This window comes from Chiloscyllium punctatum, chromosome 31, assembly GCF_047496795.1.
Source record: "Chiloscyllium punctatum isolate Juve2018m chromosome 31, sChiPun1.3, whole genome shotgun sequence".
Lineage (NCBI taxonomy): Eukaryota > Metazoa > Chordata > Chondrichthyes > Orectolobiformes > Hemiscylliidae > Chiloscyllium > Chiloscyllium punctatum.
In genome coordinates, this window is record NC_092769.1 from 78,464,584 (window position 1) to 78,485,580 (window position 20,997).

A 20,997-nucleotide genomic window follows, 5' to 3' on the forward strand; every position below is an offset into this window, starting at 1 on the left:
GGAACTTACCTTGAGTTTTTTGTTATACATGATTGAGTTCAATAGGTAAAAGTTAGAATGGGTGAGCAGAGAAAATGGGAAAAGGGAAAGGAGGCGACACCATTGATTCTTATCCAGATCAGAGGATACACCCAGTCCAGTTTCAGTTTCTCCACTGGCAGCTCAGCCTTTAGATCCTCCGTATTCTGGAGTTTGGATGGGACATACATGGTGATTGGTCGCCCTCGGAGGAACATTTTTATGGATATTCCCTCTGGAACAGTGAAAAGGAGGAGCACAGATTATAAAGCAGAATGCAGGACTGCAGGAGAATGTCCATCTGGGCACCTACACACCTCCCTCCCTTATTTCAGTGGGCTCATGGTGCTCCGGACAGAAACCTGGGTACAAGAGTTGAGAGACCATCGTGGCACAATGAATATTTGATATTAGGTTGGGATCAGTGAAAATGACTATGAACAATACGGTAAAACCCAGATAGTGAGGATTTGGAGGGGACAGCTTGGAGGTAGTGAGCGTTTTGAAGGTAGTTCTTGTGAGTGTCTCAGAAGTAATGAGGATTTAGAGGGCAGTTCTACTGGGTAGTGAGTGTTTCAAAGGTGGTTCCTGAGAGTAGAGAGTGTTTTGAGGGTAGTTCTTGGAGATAGTGAGTTGTTTGAAGGTAATTCTTGGGGGTCGTGAGTTTTTAGGATAGTTTTTGGGGTAGTGAATCTTTCAAGAGTAGTTCTTGGAGGTGGTGAGTGTTTCAAGGGTAATTCTTGGGATTAGTGAGTGTGTCAAGGTTTAGTGAGTGTTTTGAGGATTAATGTTTGGTTGTAATGAGGGTTACTGTTGTTTCTGTCACCTGTTTCAATATCTGGTCAATGAGGAAAGATGGAAGCTCACCCTGATTGTAGACTCCACGTCGGGAAATAGCACCTGAAACAGAAAAGCAGTTAGGCTTAAGAGTTTATTTCTCAGCTTCACAAAAAGTCAAAGGCAATTCAAAGCAAAAGGCAAGGCTAAAGCATTTACAACAATTTTCGGCCAGACATGACATGTAGACAAGACTACCTCCCCGTCACCACCCAAACCCACTGCCCTCCCCATCACCATCCAAACCAGTCACCTCCACGTCACCATCCAAACCCACTGCCCTCCCCATTACCATTCAAACTCATCGCCTCTCATCATTCCTGTCACCCTCCGCCTGAACCCTGTCACACGTCCAATGGATCCCATCACCTTCCTCCGCACTCTTTCACTTCACTGTCCCTCCCATCCCCTGAGGGCCAATATCAGATGCTGGTGCATTTGCAGGTTATATACGTGCCCTGATACTTTCCAATTCATTACCTGGACTCTGTATCAGCTCCTTGGTTCGGCTACAGGAAAGAAGAGACACTCTTTTAGTGAATTAGCAAGCAAATCATTTAGGCAGCATAAATCATCCTGGGGAATGAGGAAATGGCAGAGAGCTTGAACAAATAACTTGTATCTGTACTCACAGTCAAAAACACAAAGGATGTGAGTGGAGGGTTTGAGTTATAAGGAGAGACTGGATAGACTGGGACCTTTTCACTTCAGTGCAAGACATTGTGGGGTGACCTTATAGAGAGGTTTATAAAATAATGAGGATTATAGAAAAGGTGAATGACAAGTGTCTTTTCCCTATGTTGGGGGATTTCAAGACTAGGTGGCATATTTTTAAGGTGAGGGGAAAATGATTTTAAAAAGACATAAGGAGCATTTTGTTTATTATGCACAGAGTGATTCGTATGTGGAATGAACTTCCAGAGGAAGTGGTGGATGCGTGTACAGTACAACGTTTAAAGACATTTAGATAAATACACGAATAAATGCTTGGAGAGATATGGGCCAAGTGCAGGCAGGTGGGACTAGTTTAGCTTGGGATTATGGTCAGCACGGACTGGTTGGACTGAAGGGTCCATTTCTGTGCTGTATGACTCTATGATATAGCAGGTGTAGGGGTAACCAAGGGACTAAGAGAGTCAGGAACTTTAAATCATTGACATTAGAAATATTAGATAAATGTAAGAGATTAAAAGCTGACAGGAGCTTAGAGTTAGAACAAACAGAGTTATTACCTTTGGTTTGTTGCCCATGCCACGTGGTAGCAAGGTGAGGAATAGGGAGAGAGGGGAGTTGAATATGTAGCTACAGGGATGATGCAGGAGGGAGCGTTTTGGAGTCCTCGATAATTGGGATTCTTTCTGGAATAGGTGGGACTCTACAAATAGGCTGGTCTTCACCAGAACCAGAGGGATACCACTATTCTGGGGGGTTGGGGTGGAATTTGCTAATGCTCTTTGGGAGGGTTTAAACTAATTCAGCAGGGGGATGGGAACCTAAATTGTAGTTCCAGTATACAGGTGGTTGAGAGTAGTGAGGTCAGAAATAAGGTTTCAAGGTCACAAGGGGACACTGGCAAGTAAGAAGTTGGTTTGAAGTGTGTCTACTTCAACACTGAGAATCTGGAATACGGTGGGTGAACTTGCAGCATGAGTTGGTACCAGGGGTTTCGATGTTTTAGCCATTTCGGAGACATGGATAAAGCAGGGACAGGAATGGTTGTTGCAGGTTCTGGGATTTAGATGTTTCAGTAAGAACAGAGAAGATGCCAAAAGAGGAGGAGGTATGGCATTGTTAATCAAGGACAGTATTCCAGTGGCAGAAAGGACGTTTGAGGACTCATCTACTGAGGTAGTGTGTGCTGAGATTAGAAACAGGAAAGGAGAGGTCACCCTGTTGGGAGTCTTCTGGAGGCCTCCGAATAGTTCCAGAGATGTAGCGGAAAGGATCGCAAAGATGATTCTCGATAGGAGCGAGAGTAACAGGGTAGTTGTTATGGGGGACTTTAACTTTCCCAACACTGACTGGGAATACTATAGTTCAAGTTCTTTCGATGGGTCAGTTTTTGTCAATTGTGTGCAGGAAGGTCTTCTGACACAGTATGTAGACAGGCCAACAAGAGGCGAGGCCACATTGAATTTGGTACTGGGGAATGAACCAGGCCAGGTGTTAGACTTGGAGGTATGTGAGCACCTCGGCGATAGTGACCACAATTCAGTTATGTTTACTTTAGCGATGAAAAGTGATAGATATATACTGCAGGGCAAGAGTTATAGTTGGGGGAAAGGCAATTACGATGCGATTAGGCAAGATTTAGGATGCATAGCTTGGGGAAGGAAACTGCAGGGGATGGGCACAATTGAAATGTGGAGTTTATTCAAGGAACAGCTACTTTGTGTCCTTGATAAGTATGTACCTATTAGGCAGGGAGAAAGTTGTTGAGCGAGGGAGCAGTGGTTTACTAAAGTTGAAGCTCTTGTCAAGAGGAAAAAGACAACTTATGTTAGGATGAGATGTGAAGGCTCAGTTAGAGCACTTGAGAGTTACAAATTAGCCAGGAAAGACCTAAAGAGAGAGCTCAGAAGAGCCAGGAGGTAACATGAGAAGTTGTTGGCAGATAGAATCAAGGAACATCCTAAGGCTTTCTATAGGTTTATCAGGAATAAAAAAAAGACTCGAGAAAGATTTGGGCCAATCAAGGATAGTAGTGGGAAGTTGTGCATGGAGTCGGAGGAGATAGGGGAGGCGCTAAATGAATATTTTTTGTCAGTATTCACACTGGAAAAAGATGAATACTGAGATACAGGCTGCTAGAATAGATGGGATTGAGGTGCATAAAGAGGAAGTTTTAGCAATTCTGGAAAGTATGAAAATAGGTAAGTCCCCTGGGCCAGATGAGATTTATCCTAGGATTCTCTGCGAAGCTGGGGAGGAGACTGATATTTATGTTGTCATTGTCTACAGGAATAGTGCCAGAGGTCTGGAGGATAGCAAATGTTATCCCCTTGTTCAAGAAGGGGCGTAGAGACAACACTGGTAATTATAGACCAGTGAGCCTTACTTCAGTTATAGGTAAAGTGTTCGAAAAGGTTATGATATAGGATTTATAATAATCTAGAAAGGAATAAGTTGATTAGGGATAGTCAACACAGTTTTGTGAAGAGTAGGTCGTGCCTCACAAACCTTAGTGAGTTCTTTGAGAAGGTTCTTTGTGGTATATATGAATTCTAGTAAAGTTTGATAATGTTCCCCACATTAGGCTATTGCACAAAAAACGGAGGTATGGAATTGAGGGTTATTTAGCGGTTTGGATCTGAAATTGGCTAGCTGAAAGAAAACAGATGGGAAATGTTCATCCTGGAGTTACTAATAGTGTACTGCAAGTATCTGTTTTGGGGCCATTGCTGTTTGTTATTTTTATAAATGACCTCGATGAAGGCGTAGAAGGATTGGTTTATAAATTTGTGAATGACACTAAGGTCAGTAGAGTTGTGGATAGTGCTGAAGGATGTTGTGGCTTACAGAGGGACATAGAAAAGCTACAGAGCTGGGCTGAGAGTTGGCAAATGGAGTTTTATGCAGAAAGGTGTGAGGTGATTCACTCTAGAAGGAGCAACAGGAATGCAGAGTACTGGGCTAATGGTAAGATTCTTGGTAGTGTAGGTGAGCAGAGAAATCTCTGTGTATATGTACACAGATCCCTCAAATTTGCCATCAAGGTTGATAGGGCTGTTAAGAAGGCATATGGTGTGTTAGCTTTTATTGGTAGAGAGATTGGGTTTCGGAACCATGAGGTAAAAACAATGACTGCAGATGCTGAAAACCAAATACTGGATTAGTGGTGCTGGAAGAGCACAGCAGTTCAGGCAGCATCCAACGAGCAGCGAAATCGACGTTTCGGGTAAAAGTCCTTCATCAGGAATAAAGGCTCTCTCTCCATGCTTCAGGCTCACTGCCTTTATTCTTGATGAAGGGCTTTTGCCCGAAACGTCGATTTCGCTGCTCATTGGATGCTGCCTGAACTGCTGTGCTCTTCCAGCACCACTAATCCAGTATTCAGAACCATGAGGTCAAGCTGCAGCTGTACAAAACTCTGGTACGGCCTCATTGGAGTATTGCATACAGTTCTGGTCACCGCATTGTAGGAAGGATGTGGAAGCTTTGGAAAGAGTTCAGAGGAGATTTACTAGGATGTTGCCTGGTATGGAGGGAAGGTCTTATGAGGAAAGGCTGAGGGATTTGAGGCTGTTTTGGTTGGAGAGAAGAAGGTTGAGAGGTGACTTAATAGAGACATATAAGATAATCAGAGGGTTAGATCAGGTGGACAGGGAGAGCCTTTCTCCTCGGATGGTGATGGCTAGCATGAACATAGAACATAGAACAATACAGCGCAGTACAGGCCCTTCGGCCCTCGATGTTGCGCCGATCAAAGCCCACCTAACCTACACTAACCCACTATCCTCCATATACCTATCCAATGCCCGCTTAAATACCCATAAAGAGGGAGAGTCCACTACTGCTACTGGCAGGGCATTCCATGATCTTACGACTCGCTGAGTGAAGAACCTACCCCTAACATCAGTCCTATATCTACCCCCCCTTAATTTAAAGCTATGCCCCCTTGTAATAGCTGACTCCATACGTGGAAAAAGGTTCTCACTGTCAACCCTATCTAACCCCCTAATCATCTTGTACACCTCTATCAAATCACCCCTAAACCTTCTTTTCTCCAAAGAAAACAACCCCAAGTGCCTCAGCCTTTCCTCATAGGATCTTCCTACCATACCAGGCAACATCCTGGTAAACTTCCTCTGCACCCGTTCCAGTGCCTCCACATCCTTCCTATAGTATGGCGACCAAAACTGCACACAATATTCCAGAAGCGGCCGCACCAGAGTCTTATACAACTGCAGCATGACCTCAGGACTCCGGAACTCAATTCCTCTACCAATAAAAGCCAGTACGCCATATGCCTTCTTCACTGCACTATTTACCTGGGTGGCAACTTTCAGAGATCTGTGTACATGGACACCAAGATCCCTCTGCTCTTCCACACTACCAAGTAGTCTACCATTAGCCCAGTAATCCATCTTTTTATTACTCTTACCAAAGTGAATCACTTCACACTTAGCTACATTGAACTCCATTTGCCACCTTTCTGCCCAGCTCTGCAGCTTCTCTATATCCCGCTGTAACCTGCCATATCCTTCCTCACTGTCTACAACTCCTCCGACTTTCGTATCATCCGCAAACTTGCTCACCCAACCTTCTAACCCTTCCTCCAGGTCATTTATAAAAATGACAAACAGCAATGGTCCCAAAACAGATCCTTGCGGAACACCACTAGTGACGGCACTCCAAGATGAATCTTTGCCATCAACTACTACCCTCTGTCTTCTTCCAGAGAGCCAATTCCTAATCCAAACCTCCAACTCACCCTCAATGCCATATCTCTGTATTTTCTGCAGTAGCCTACCATGGGGGACCTTATCAAACGCCTTACTAAAATCCATATATACTACATCTACCGCTTTCCCCTCATCTACCTCCTTCGTCACCTTCTCAAAGAATTCAATAAGGTTTGTGAGGCACGACCTGCCCTTCACAAAACCATGCTGACTATCCTTGATCACATCATTCTTATCCAGATGTGCATAAATCCTATCCCTTACAATTCTCTCTAAGACTTTGCCCACAACAGAAGTGAGACTCACTGGCCTATAGTTACTAGGATTATCCCTACTCCCCTTCTTGAACAAGGGAACCACGTTTGCTAGCCTCCAGTCCTCTGGCACTACTCCTGTAGACAAAGAGGACACAAAAATCAAGGCCAATGGCTCTGCAATCTCCTCCCTTGCTTCCCAGAGAATCCTAGGATAAATGCAATCAGGCCCAGGGGACTTATCTATTTTCACCCTTGCCAGAATTTCCAACACCTCTTCTCTACATATCTCAAAGCCATCCATTCTACTTATTCGTGCCTCAGTATTCATATCGACAACAATGTCCTGTTCCTGAGTGAATACTGACGAAAAGTATTCATTCAGCGCCTCCCCAATCTCTTCAGCCTCCACACGCAACTTCCCATTACTATCCTTGATTGGACCTATTCCTTCCCTAGTCATTCTTTTATTCCTAACATACCTATAGAAAGCCTTAGGGTTTTCCCTAATCCTACCAACTAAGGACCTTTCATGTCCCCTCCTTGCTGCTCTTAGCTCTCTCTTCAGGTCCTTCCGGGCTACCTTATAACTCTCAATCGCCCCTATTGAACCTTCACGCCTCATCTTTACAAAGGCCGCCCTCTTCCATTTAACAAGGGATTCCAACTCCTTATTAAACCACGGCTCCTTCACACGACCCTTTCCTCCCTGCCTGATAGGTACGTACTTATCAAGGACACTCAATAGTTGCTCCTTGAACAAGTTCCACATATCAATTACGCTCTTGCCTTGGAATCTACTTTTCCAATCCACACATCCTAAGTCATGCCTCAACGCATCATAATTTCCCTGCCCCCAGCTATAACTCTTGCCCTGTAGTACACACTTATCCCTCTCCATCACGAGACTAAAAATCACCGAATTGTGGTCACTGTCCCCAAAGTGCTCACCTACCTCTAGTTCTAATACCTGGCCTGGTTCGTTACCCAGAACCAAATCCAGTATGGCCTCACCTCTTGTTGGCTTATCTACATATTGTGTCAGGAAACTCTCCTGCACACATTGCACAAACACTGACCCATCTAACGAACTTGAGCTATAGCTTTCCCAATCAATATCAGGAAAGTTAAAGTCTCCCATAACAATCACCCTATTACTGTCACTCTTCTCCTGAATCATCTTCGCAATCCTTTCTTCAACGATTCTAGGACTATTAGGAGGCCTGTAAAAGACTCCTAACAGGGTGACCTCACCTCTCCTATTCCTAACCTCAACCCAAACTACCTCAGATGGCAAATCTTCATCCATCTTCCTTTCCACCGCTGTAATACTATCTTTGACAAGCAAAGCCACACCCCCCCCTCTTTTACCCCCACCTCTGACCCTACTAAAACATTTAAACCCTGGAACCTGCAACAGCCAATCCTGTCCCTGATCTAGCCATGTCTCCGTAATAGCCACAACATCGAAGTCCCAGGTACCAACCCACGCTGCGAGTTCACCTACCTTATTTCGTATACTTCTGGCATTAAAGTATACACACTTCAAGCCACTCTTCTGTTTACAGGCACCCTCCTTTAAGATTGATACCATATTCCTACCCTCCCTACACTCCAGGTCCTGCACCCTAAAGCTACAGTCTGGGTTCCCATGCCCCTGCAGAGTTAGTTTAAACCCCCCCCAAGAGCACTAGCAAACCTCCCCCCAAGGATACTGGTGCCCCTCAGGTTCAGGTGCAGACCATCCTGTCTATAGAGGTCCCACCTTCCCCAGAAAGAACCCCAGTTATCCAAGTACCGAAATCCCTCCCTCCTGCACCATCCCTGTAGCCACGCATTTAACTCTTCTCTCTCCCTATTCCTCGACTCTCTATCACGTGGCACGGGTAACAAACCAGAGACAACAACTCTGTTCGTTCTAACTCTGAGCTTCCAACCTAGCTCCCTAAAAGCCTGTCTAACATCCTCAGCACTCCTACCTATGTCATTGGTGCCAATATGGACCACGACTTCAGGCTGCTCCCCCTCCCCCTTAAGGACCCGGAAAACACGATCAGAGACATCACGTACCCTTGCACCTGGGAGGCAACATACCAAACGTGAGTCTCTCTCGTTCCCACAAAACCGCCTATCTGTGCCCCGAACTATCGAGTCCCCAATTATTATTGCTCTGCTCTTCTCCACCCTTCCCTTCTGAGTAGCGGGGACAGGCTCCGTGCCAGAGGCCTGAGCCCCGTTACTTACCCCTGGTAAGTCCCCCCCCCCACAAGTATCCAAAACGGTATACTTGTTCTTGAGGGGAACGACCACAGGGGGTCCCTGCACTGGCTGCTTCCTCCCAGTCCCCCTCACTGTCACCCATCTATCTGCCATCTTTGGAGTTACTACTTCCCTATAGCTCCGATCTATGACCCCCTCTGCCTCCCGAATGATCCGAAGTTCATCCAACTCCAGCTCCAGTTCCCTAACACGGTCTTGGAGGAGCTGGAGATGGGTGCACTTCCTGCAAGTGTAATCAGCAGGGATGTCCATGGCATCCCTCACCTCATACATGTTGCAGGAGGAACATTGCACTGCCTTCATGAGGGGGCATAGCTTTAAATTGAGGGGTGATCAGATATAGGACAGATGTTAGGGGTACTTTCTTTCCTCAGAGAATAGTAGAATAGTAGGGATGTGGAATGGCCTGCCTGCACTGGTTTTGGACGTGCCGACTTTAAGGGCATTTAAATGGTCATTGGATAGGCATATGGATGAGAATGGAATAGTGTAAATTAGATGGGCTTCAGATTGGTTTCACAGGTCAGTGCAACATTGAGGGCCAAAGGGCCTGTACTGCGCTGGAATGTTCTATATTCTAAGTCCCCATGTCATAATGGCCTACATCCTAATGTTTGAAAAGAGGCAGCTACAGGGATATTATGCTTCTTGTTTTCAAAATTTCTCAGATTCCTGAACAGTCCCAGTGACTGGAATTTAGCAAATGTAACATGACTATTCAGAAAGGCAGAAAGAGAGAAAACAAGGACTGACAGAGCAGTTAACCTGATAGCATAGAACATAGAACATAGAACATTACAGCGCAGTACAGGCCCTTCGGCCCTCGATGTTGCGCCGACTTGTCATACCAATCTGCAGCCCATCTAATCTACACCATTCCTTGTACGTTCACATGCTTGTCCAATGACGACTTAAATGTACTTAAAGTTGGCGAATCTACTACCGTTGCAGGAAAAGCATTCCATACCCTTACTACTCTCTGAGTAAAGAGACTACCTCTGACATCTGTCCTGTATCTATCACCCCTCAATTTAAAGCTATGCCCCCTTGTGCTCGCCGTCACCACACTTGGAAAAAGGCTCTCCCTGTCCACCCTATCTAACCTTCTGATTATCTTAAGTCACCTCTCAACCTTCTTCTCTCTAACGAAAACAGCCTCAAGTCCCTCAGCCTTTCCTCATAAGACCTCCCCTCCATACCAGGCAGCATCCTAGTAAATCTCCTCTGTACCTTTTCCAAAGTTTCCACATCCTCCTTATAATGCAGTGACTGTACGCAATACTCCAAGTGCAGCTCTAGCATAACCTCATGGTTCCGGAACTTGATCCCTCTATTAATAAAAGCTAAAACATTGTATGCCTTCTTAACAACCCTGTCAACCTGGGTGGCAACTTTCAAGGATCTGTGTACATGGACACCGAGATCTCTCTGCTCATCTACACTACCAAGAATCTTACCATTAGCCCAGTACTTTGCATTCCAGTTGTGGGTGGCACGGTGGCACAGTGGTTAGCACTGCTGCCTCACAGCGCCAGAGACCTGGGTTCAATTCCCGCCTCAGGCGACTGACTGCGTGGAGTTTGCACGTTCTCCCCGTGTCTGCGTGGGTTTCCTCCGGGTGCTCCAGTTTCCTCCCATAGTCCAAAGATGTGCAGGTCAGGTGAATTGGCCATGCTAAATTGCCCGTAGAGTTAGGTGTAGGGGTATGGGTGGGTTTCGCTTCGGTGGGGCGGTGTGGACTTGTTGGGCCGAAGGGCCTGTTTCCACACTGTAAGTAATCTAATCTTACTCCGACCAAAGTGAATCACCTCACACTTGTCCGCATTAAACTCCATTTGCTACCTCTCAGCCCAGCTCTGCAACTTATCTATGTCTCTCTGTAACCTACAACATCCTTCGTCACTATCCACAACTCCACTGACCTTAGTGTCGTCTGCAAATTTACTAACTCATCCTTCTACGCCCTCATCGAGGTCATTTATAAAAATGACGAACAGCAGTGGACCCAACACTGACCCTTGCAGTACACCACTAGTAACTGGACTTCAGGATGGACACTTCCCATCAACCACCACCCTCTGTCCTCTTTCAGCAAGCCAATTACTGATCCAAACTGCTATATCTCCCACAATCCCATTCTTCCGCATTTTGTACAAAAGCCTACTGTGGGGAACCTTATCGAATGCCTTGCTGAAATCCGTATACACCACATCAACCGGTTTACTCTCATCTACCTGTATGGTCACCTTCTCAAAGAACTCAATAAGGTTTGTGAGGCACAACCTACCCTTCACAAAACCATGCTGACTATCCCTATCAAATTATTCTTTTCTAGATGATTATAAATCCTATCTCTTATAACCTTTTCCAACACTTTGCCAACAACTGGTCTAAAATTACCAGGGTTGTCTCTACTCCCCTTCTTGAACAGGGGAACCACATTTGCTATCCTCTAGTCTTCTGGCACTATTCCTGTAAACAATGATGATTTAAAGACCAATGCAAAAGGCTCAGCAATCTCCTCCCTGGCTTCCCAGAGGATCCTAGGATAAATCTCATCCGGCCCAGGGGACTTATCTATTTTTTACACTCTGCAGGATTTCTAATACCTCTTCCTTGTGAACCTCAATCCCACCTAGTCTAGTAGCCTGTATCTCAGTATTCTCCTCGATAACATTGTCGTTTTCTAGAGTGAATACTGTCGAAAAATATTCATTTCGTGCTTCCCCTATCTCCTCTGACTCCACACACAACTTCCCACGACTATCCTTGATTGGCCCTAATCGTACTCTCATCATTCTTTTATTCCTTAAATACCTATATAAAGCCTTAGGGTTTACCCTGATCCTATCCGCCAACAACTTCTCATGTTTCCTCTTGGCTCTTCTGAGCTCTCTCTTTAGGTCTTTCCTGGCTACCTTGTAACCCTCAAGTGCCCTAACTGAGCTTTCACATCTCATCCTAACATAAGCTGCCTTCTTCCTCTTTCCCAGATATTCCACTTCTTTCGTAAACCACGGCTCCCGCGCTCTACAGCTTCCTCCCTGCCCGACAGGTACATACTTATCTAGGACACACAGGAGCTTTTCCTTGAATAAGCTCCACATTTCTAATGTGCCCATCCCCTGCAGTTTCCTTCCCCATCCTATGTTTCCTAAATCTTGCTTAATCGCATCGTAATTGCCTTTCCCCCAGCCATAACTCTTACCCTGTAGTATACACCTATCCCTTTCTGTCACTAAAGAAAACATAACAGAATTGTGATCGCTATCACCAAAGTGCTCACCTACTTCCAAGTCTAACACCTGGCCGGGCTCATTATCCGGTACCAAATCTAATGTGGCTTCGCCCCATGTTGGCCAGTCTACATACTGTGTCAGGAAGCCCTCCTGCACACACTGGACAAAAACTGACCCATCTATAGTACTCGTATTATAGTGTTCCAAGTCAATATTTGGAAAGTTGAAGTCCCCCATGACAACTACATGTTATCAGGAACCTACTTCTGGGCATTTGAAAGGTTGTTGCTAAAAATAAAAGTTCATGGTGCAGGGGTAATCATATTGGCATGAATAAAAGACTAGTTAGCTAATAGAAAATGTAGTAATTATAACTGGACTGTTCATCCAGAAACCCAGGGAATGTTGTGGTGACCCAGGTTCAAATCCCACCATGGCAGATGATTAAATTTGACTTTAATAAAGAAAATATCTGAATTAAGAGTCTAATGATGACCATGATTCCATTGCTGATGGTCGGGGAAAAACCTATTTCGGTCACTAATGTCCTTTAGGGAAGGAAATTGCCATCCTTACCTGGTCTGGCCTACGTGTGACTCCAGACCCACAACAATGTGGTTGACACTGAACTGCCCTGGGCAAATAGGGTTGGGCAATAAATGCCGACCATCATGTGAATGAAGTTTTTTTAAAAATGTGTCATTTTCTGGTTGGCAAGACGTCCATCACGGAGATCAGTGATGGGACCTCAACTAGTTAAAATTCATACAAATGATTTGGATGAAGGGTTGGAAGGTTTGATTGCTAAGTTTGCTGATTGTACAAAGATGAAGTGGACAAAGATAACTTTGTCCACTTCATCTTTGTGCAATCAGCAAACTTAGCAATCAAACCTTTGTCCACCCCAGTCCAACACCAGCACTTCCACATCATGTACACAAAGGTAGGTAGTAAAGTACGTTGTGAAGATGACATAAAGATATACAAAGGAATATTGATTGGTTAAGTGGCTGGGCAATGATCTAGCAAATGGAGTATATAGTGTGAAACAATGTGAAATTGTCCATTTTGACTGGAAGAATAAAAATCAGTATATTAACTACATAGTGAGATATTGCAGAGCTCTGAGATGCAGAGGGATCTGGGTTTCCCACTGTATGAATCACAAAAGATTGGTCTGTAGGTACAGCAAGTAATCAGTAAAACTACTCAAATGTTATCTTTTATTGTGAGGGGAATTGAATACAAAGCCAAGGAGGTTATGCTTCTCTTACTAAGGGTGAGACCACATCTGGAGTATTGTGTATAATATTGAACTCCTTATTTAAGGAAGATTTACAGAGGAACCTCAATTATCTGGCATTCGATTAGCCGAATTTCGGATTATCCGAACAAGATCACAAGGTCCCGATGCTTGGCTAACTATGTTATCCAGCATTCGATTATCTGGCATTCAATTAATCAAATGCAATACACCCCGCCTGTCCTCCAAATAATCAAGGTTTCCGTATAAATGTTTTGAAGGCAGTTCAGAGAAGTTTTACCAAACTAATAACAGGAATGGGCAGGTTGTCTTATGAGGGAACGTTGGACAGGCTAGGTTTGTATCCATTGGAGTTTAGAAGAGAAAAAGAGGCAACTATTTGAAACACATAGGACCTCAAGGGATCTTAACAGGATGGATGTGGAGAATCTAGAACCAGGGGTCACCCTTTAAAAAAAAATGAGGAGAAATATTTTCTGTCATGTGTCTGTGGAACTCTCTTGCTCAAGAGGCAGTGGAAGCAGACCCTTTGAATATTTTTAAGGCAGAGGTGGATAGATTCTTGTTAAGCAAGGTGATGAGATGTTATCAGGGGTTGGTAGCATGATTTTATTGAATGGGGCTCAGTGGCTTCTTCCTGCACCAAATTCATACTGATTGTATTTAGAGAATTAAAGACTGATCAATAGAATCAACAAAAAGAAAATAGTGTTTGGCAAATTTATTAAGAGTTTTTTGAAGATTTATGCATGTGATATAGATAAAGAGCTATATTTTGAGTATTGTGTTCAGCTCTGAGAACTTTATTTAAAGAAAAATGTTAAGCCCGGGAGAGAGTGCAAACAAGATTTATTAGAATGATCCCAGGAATGGGGATTTTAGATACAAGAGATTGGAGAGAAATTGTGCTTATACTTCATGGAGCAGAGAAGATTAAGAGTTGACCTTATTGAGGTATTCAAAATTATGAACAATTTGACAGACTAAAGATATTCTGTTTCCACTAATTGGTATGTCATAACTAGGGGTCACAATTTCAAGACTGTCAGCAAGAGAGCAAGGACTGAAATGAGGAGAAACTGCTTTACTCAGAGAATTGTTAGGATTTGGAATGCGCTGCCTGGGAGCACAGTAGAGACGGATTCCTTAAGCAGTTTCAAAAGAGAGCTGGATACATATTTGAAAGTGACATAGTTAGAGGTTGCAGAGATATGGCTTGAGAATGGGACTAGCTGGGTAACTCTTTCGGGAGCCAGTGCAGACATGATGGGTCAACTGGCCTCCTTTTGTACTGTAAAATCCCATGATTCTAAAAGGTTAACACATAAGCTTGCAGAGTCGGGGTATTAGATTAGTTTAGATTCTGTAGATTCTTTACAGTGTGGAAACAGGCCCTTCGGCCCAACAAGTCCACACCGCCCCTCCGAAGAAAAACCCACCCAAACCCATTCCCCTACCCTATATTTACCCCTGACTAACGCACCTAACACTGTGGGCAATTTAGCATGACCAATTCACCTGACCTGCACATCAGACACAGGGAGAATGTGCAAACTCCACACAGACAGGCAGGAATCGAACCCAGGACCATGGTGCTGTGAGGCCACTGAGCCACCATTGCCACCCCAGGTATTGTATTGGTGTGGTGGAGAATTCGTTAATGCACAGAAAATGCAGATAAACAGAGTTTTTTTCCAAGTGCATTAAATCTGATTCCTTGAGTCACAACTGACAATGCATACTAGCAATGGTTGGTAGTTAGTAAGACGGGCAGGGGCTATATCAGGAAACCAGCTAAGGTTGTGGCTCTAGATCATTATCCAACCCCCCAGGTAGGCCTCACGTTGACATGAATATTGTATCTGGGGCAGGATTGTGTTCGTCTGATGGCCCCAGGGTCAAATATCTTTCCACTGTATTGGCTGACATGAGTATAAACCAAAAAACATCCAGTACTGTGGGAATCCAGCTCAGGGCACTTGCCGTCTGAGATTAGAAATCAGATTAAAACTTGAATAATTCAGGAACATACTTGTTGAAATACCACATTCTGAATGTGGTATTTATTCTGCAAAGTTAATTCACTTTCCCAAAGAAACCCCCACAGCTTGACAGTCTTCACTTCAGGCCATGTCCACATTCACTCCCAAAAGCTGAAGAATTTACTTCACTAGCAGCTGTGAGGAAATAATGGTGGCTTTCTTCCCCAAACCAATCACCATTTATCACCCTTTTAAAAACCCTTTCATTTGTTTCAGAGGCGGCTGTGGTTAGAATCTGACCCCTTCCAAACAGGATCATCATCCAGGCTCACAACTCCCTTCAGAGGGAGGCAGGCAGGCTGGAGTGGGAGGCAGGGAAGATGGTGTGGAGCCAGAGTGGAGACTGGGCAGAAGGAGGTAATTTGTTTGTGAAAGAGACAGGTGGTAGGCAGGTCAGAGGGGAAGGGAGAGAAAGAGGGAGAAGAGAATGAGTTATTGAAAGAGAGAGAGAGAGAGATACACAGAGGGGGCAGCAGTGGGAGTTTAGAGACCAGGGAGAGTGAGTGAGAGAAAAGGGAAACTATCTAATACACTAACCTGTCCATATTCCTGGATTTAGTCATCAGATTCAGAGAGGAAGCAGATTTTCTTACGAGTTTGGGTTTTCCATTCTCTGTGGTCCTGTCTCGCAGTGCTCCGAGTTTATCTGAAGTGCTGCAGCGTCTTAAACTAAAGAAAAATATTTTTAAAAATTGTAGTTAAAATCAAAGGCAAGGTGAGGGAGATGTTAATCAGGAAGGGAGCAATGCATTCAAAGCTAGATACCCAGAATCAGGTTACAAGGGTTAGGATATAGAGAAACTAGCTCAACACAACATGAGTGATGCCCCCATCTCATGGCATGTGAAGCTGCAGCTTTCCCAGAATGTTAGTGAATTATATTGGGTTTGTAGAGAATGGAGGTTTCAGCAGTTTCCTTCCAAGATCTTTCAGATGTCAGTCATTCTCATCAGCCCTGGCCCAAATGAAGCCAGGCTCCTGCCCTGCTGTCTGTTCAGACACAGTAGGGAGCTGCCCTCTGCGCAAAGTGGCAATAATATCTTGACGCTATCCGAGTCTCTCCTGAAGTAAGCAGTGAAAAACCAGACCCTGTTAGTTCAGGCTAAGATAACTCCATTTTCCCCAAACACAGACAGGATTTGATTAGGTTTTCATTGAGAAGGAGTGATTGGAATTTGACATGCATTAGTCACACACCTCAATCAGCTGCTATTTTAATGGGGTTAGAAGAAAGTTAGTAAGAAACAATATTCATAGCTACGGGAGACGTTCCAACATTCCAAATTAGCCAACTGTTTTGTCCGGGCCAGGGTTTTGTGTACTCCGTTCCGAGTACATTCACTCCTCTTTCCGATTCTCCAGTTTAGTCCCAACCCGACCAAGGATAAGGGTACATCAGTGTTGCAGATCAGAGATCTTTCTCCCTTCTGTCTATCAGCACCAATCAGTCCAAGAATGTGGTGTCAGTAATTTCTCAATGTCCGTATCTCCTGTCCCCAACTCGACTGGCAATGGTGAAACATCCCCATTTTCCCAGCTGCCCTAAGCTCCAGCCCTCTAAAATAAATTAAAATTATTCTCATGGAGACGATTGTTGTAAAAACCCAGTTGGGTCACAAATGCCCTTTAAGGAGAGGAAAACTACAGTCCTTATCTGGTCTGGCCTGCCTGTGAGTCCAGACCCACACTAATGTGGTTGACATGTAACTGCCTTCTTTGCAGGGGCATGGGCAATAAATGCTGAGTCTGGCCAGTGAAGCTGCCCAGATTCCTTGAATAAATGAATAAAAATAATTAAAGGTATACCTCAAACCCTTGCTAAACACATGAGCTTGAAGTGGAGTGAAGTGGTGGAATATACCTTCTGATTTGTATATTTATGTATCTTGTCCATCTCAACAAAAAAAACACCCCCTCCCCATACATAATGAGTTTCCTTGCTCAGGAGTGACTGGTTCAGCTATTCTGTCTCTAAAAAATGGAGCTAGCAACCAGATTGGGATTTTGCCTCCACGTTTCATCTGGGCCAGATCATGAAAGATGAAGTGTTAACCCCAGCACTGAGATGCTTTGATTAACAATTGATCACACTTGATTACAGTCTACATGCAAAAACCTACTGCACCAGATCTGCAATCAATCCAGGAGACACTGCGACTAGATTATCTCAGGTCCATTTTAGCTCCCTCAATGTCAGATTGCAAATGGTTGTTAATCAGCTGTGCAGAGTATAGGGCAAAAGGTTCAAGTCATTTTGACAGATGAAAGGAAAACTTTCAGGCAAAGATAAATGCTAGGAGATTTGAAACTGCTGAGTGACAGTGACCTGGGATTTTTTTGGTGTAGGTGTGGGGGAGGTGTTGGGATTTGGCAGGAGTCCTCCAATCACCCAGCAGTACCAGAGAGAGCTGACCCACAAAGACAACAATAGAGCTAATATCCAACGCACAGAACTTTCTTGTTGAGGGCAGAGTTGGTCACGACAGGCAATGATGATGGGACGCAATTCCTGACACTCGGTTGGCTGGCTTGGCTCACATTATGAGGGTCCTGAGGTCGAGAAGTCAGTTCATCCGGACATTCCTGGAGGCACGGCAGGAGTTTGGTCACTGGCTCATTCTGTGTTTGAGATGAAGTTTGAGAAGCATCAAAGCTGGCTGCTGAGGGAGATCCTTCAGCTGCTTGAACAACCTCAGCAGAATCAGGACTGGCTGCTAGAGATGTTGAGTGTTCCTGTTGTAGATAGTGAGACACATCTACATTGATGGCTGTTGCATGGACTTCATTGCTTGGCTGGCTCAGGGATCCATCGAGAGGAGCTGCCTCTGGCCTGGTCTGAGATTGAGGAAGGGTCTCTGCTATAGGTTGCCTCCCATACATATCCAGAGAAGCCACAGGACAGAGAACCTGCTCATCTGGGCTTCGTCCCGAAGGCTTATCCTGCTGGTCTGGACTTCTGTCGGATTGAGTTTCAGTTGGACACTGAGAATATTGCTGAATGATATTCTGGGAGGCGGGCACATGAGATGGCAGTAGGGGGTTAGGATGGGCATTCTCAAGGGCTGTTTCCAGGGCAGCGTTGGTCTCCGTTCCTGGAAACGTATGTTGTCCTTGTGTACACGAATATGTTTCTGCACTTTGGAGCCTCGACTCGTCCTTCAGGTGGCATGTGGACAGCTTGGCAGGCCATTGGGCATTTGGCTCAAACTGAGGTTGACCTCCAGGCTCACCTGAGTGGTTTGGGAAGGTGCCACCTTCACAAAGCTGCCAGCTGGGTTCATCATTGTTTGGAAGTTGAGTTGCCTGGGCAGGAGGCCAGGCTTCTGGGCTCTTTGCATTCTCCTGGCAGCACAGCAGTTGCTTGTAGTCTCCAGCAGACTGTTGGACTGATGCAAGCGGTTGGATCAGGTAGGGATGAGGTCGACAGTGGGACAGGCACTGAGGGGCTAGTGAATGCCTGACTGTGGATTCTGAGTCCTGGGGCCATGAACGCACTGTCAGTGCAGCCTGACCCCTGGGCTGTTGTACATGCGCTTGGTGTAATACCTCAATCCCCTGGACTTTTCTCTCCTTTGTGTGTGTACAACTGCAGATGGTACATGATAAAAAAAGAAATTAAACACACAAATCAGTCACAATTCACAGCTGTCCCCACACCGGCCCCCTGCCCACCACCACCTCTGTCAGTGAAACCTCTCTTTATCTGTAGGCCAGTGGGCACATTTCATTGACCAAGATTGTCTGGGCAGTGGAGTTAGATTAATAACACAATGCAACACCATCTGCAGGGATTAATGATCGATAAAGGCATTAACCCCTCTCCTCGATAGCCCAGGGTCTATATCTATTAAATTCATTTACTGTGGGGGAACTAGCAAGGGATGGTGTTTCCATGTATCTGTGTCCTCATCCTTCTCAATGATGGTCCTAGTCATGGAAGATGTTTTCAGAGGAGTCTTGGGGAGTTGCTGCAGTGCATCCTGTAGATGGCACATACTGCTGCTACTGAGCATCGGTGGGGGAGTGGGTGGATGTTTGTGAATGTGGTGCCCATCAAGTGGGCTGCTTTGTCCTGGATGGAGTCAAGCTTCTTGAGTTGGATCTGTACTTATTCAGGCAAGTGTGGAGTATTCCATCACATTCCTGACTTGTGCCTTGTCAGTGATTGACAGACTTTGGGGAGTCAGGAGGTGAGCTAGAGAAAAGTTGATTGAGTGACTGGGACTGTGTGGATTGGACTAATTGGGAATCAACCCTTGCTGAATCAAAGATACAGGTTAAAGAGAGATGAGAAGACAATTTGTACCTTGTACTGGTATCTCCACTATGACGCAGTAAATCATAGGCTGAACTCAAAGACTGGGTCCTTGTCGCACTGGACCGCCCCGTTGGACCCAGAGTAGGGAAGGCACTTAGTAAACTGTGATTTCCTAAAGAGACAGAGCCAGAGAGAGAGAGACAGGCAGATGGAGAGAGAGAGAGACAAACAGACAGAGAGTGAGAGAGATAATTACACAATTCTCTCACACATTTGTCTCAAGATAAGCACTCAACCTGAACTTCCCTCTTTCTTTTCCCAGTTCTGAAACTACATTCAAATCTCCAAATGAATTATTATATAAACAATCCAACCCCATTGCAAAACAGCTTACACCTCCCTATGTTGAGTTACTGTCTAAAGTGATCTCACCCCACTCCCAGCACTTCCACTGAAAAAAACAGCCCCTCTCACTGCAACCCCTCCTCCTCCCTCCACCACTCTCTTCTCCTCCTGCTCCCCTTCCTGCAGTTCTCCCTCTTCCACACTCCTACTCCTCCCCCGTTCCCCCTCAGTCCCATTCTTCTCTTCTTCCATTTCCTGTGGCCCTCACTCTTGTGCCCTTTCCTCCTCCCCCTCCAGCTATCCCCTCCTCCACCTCTCTTCTCCTTACACTGAGCCCTCCTCTGTCTCCCCTTCCTCCACCCACGCACCCTCCTCTTCTTCCTCTTGTTAGTCCTCCCCCACCTTCTCCCCTTCCTCCTCCCAGAGGATGGGAGAGCGCCAGTGGGACCAGCACACAGGCAGTGAGCAGGTGTGTGTGTGTGTGGGAAGCAGACTGGAAACAATGGGGACTGGGGGGAGGGGAAGAGCTTGGGGGTGACAGCAAGGGGAGAGCGCGGGTTGTGTTACTGAGGGAGGCAAGCACACAGTGAGTGGTGGACATGTGCCAGAGCGTGAACTGGAGGACAAACTGGGGAACAGGCAGGAAGGTACACACCAGAGAGTGCCCGAGGGAGCAAACAGTGGGAGCAGGCTCGGAAGCAAGTGGCTAAGGAGCAACAGGAGGGACATGTGCTGGGGAGTGAGTGTAGGGAGCAGGCTTGGGCCTGAGTGTGGGGAGCAAGGGAAGGGATTGAACCTGGGACTGAGTGCAGAGAATGAGCGTGAGGAGTGAACCCAGGGAGTGAGCCTGTGGGTGAGTGGGGGGAATGAGTGCAGGGAATGAGCCTGAGAGTGAGCCCAAGGGTGAATGTGAGAAGTTAGTGCAGGAAATGAGTGCAGGGAACAGGCCTGGGGCTGAGTGCAAGGAGTGAGTGCAGGAAGTGAACCTGGGGGTGACTGCGGGGAGTAAGTCTGGGGCTGAGTACATGGACTGAAGCCAGGAATGAGCACAGGGA

The 20,997-nt window shown here is 45.5% G+C and overlaps 1 protein-coding gene across 3 annotated transcripts in view; it reads right to left on the bottom strand.

Moving 5' to 3' along the window:
- Positions 1-20,997, bottom strand: part of LOC140457146 (echinoderm microtubule-associated protein-like 4) — a 67,782-nt gene that overhangs the window by 25,395 nt on the left and 21,390 nt on the right. For 2 of the 3 annotated variants that reach the window (XM_072551188.1, XM_072551187.1), the window contains 6 exons: positions 19,646-19,769; positions 17,789-18,925; positions 15,877-16,008; positions 1,336-1,364; positions 886-918; positions 130-253 (listed from right to left, as the gene is read on the bottom strand). In XM_072551188.1, the coding sequence (XP_072407289.1) occupies positions 130-253; positions 886-918; positions 1,336-1,364; positions 15,877-16,008; positions 17,789-18,925; positions 19,646-19,769 (1,579 nt within the window). The remainder of the gene's footprint in view (positions 1-129; positions 254-885; positions 919-1,335; positions 1,365-15,876; positions 16,009-17,788; positions 18,926-19,645; positions 19,770-20,997) is intronic. The other variant, XM_072551189.1, reaches the window with a different exon arrangement.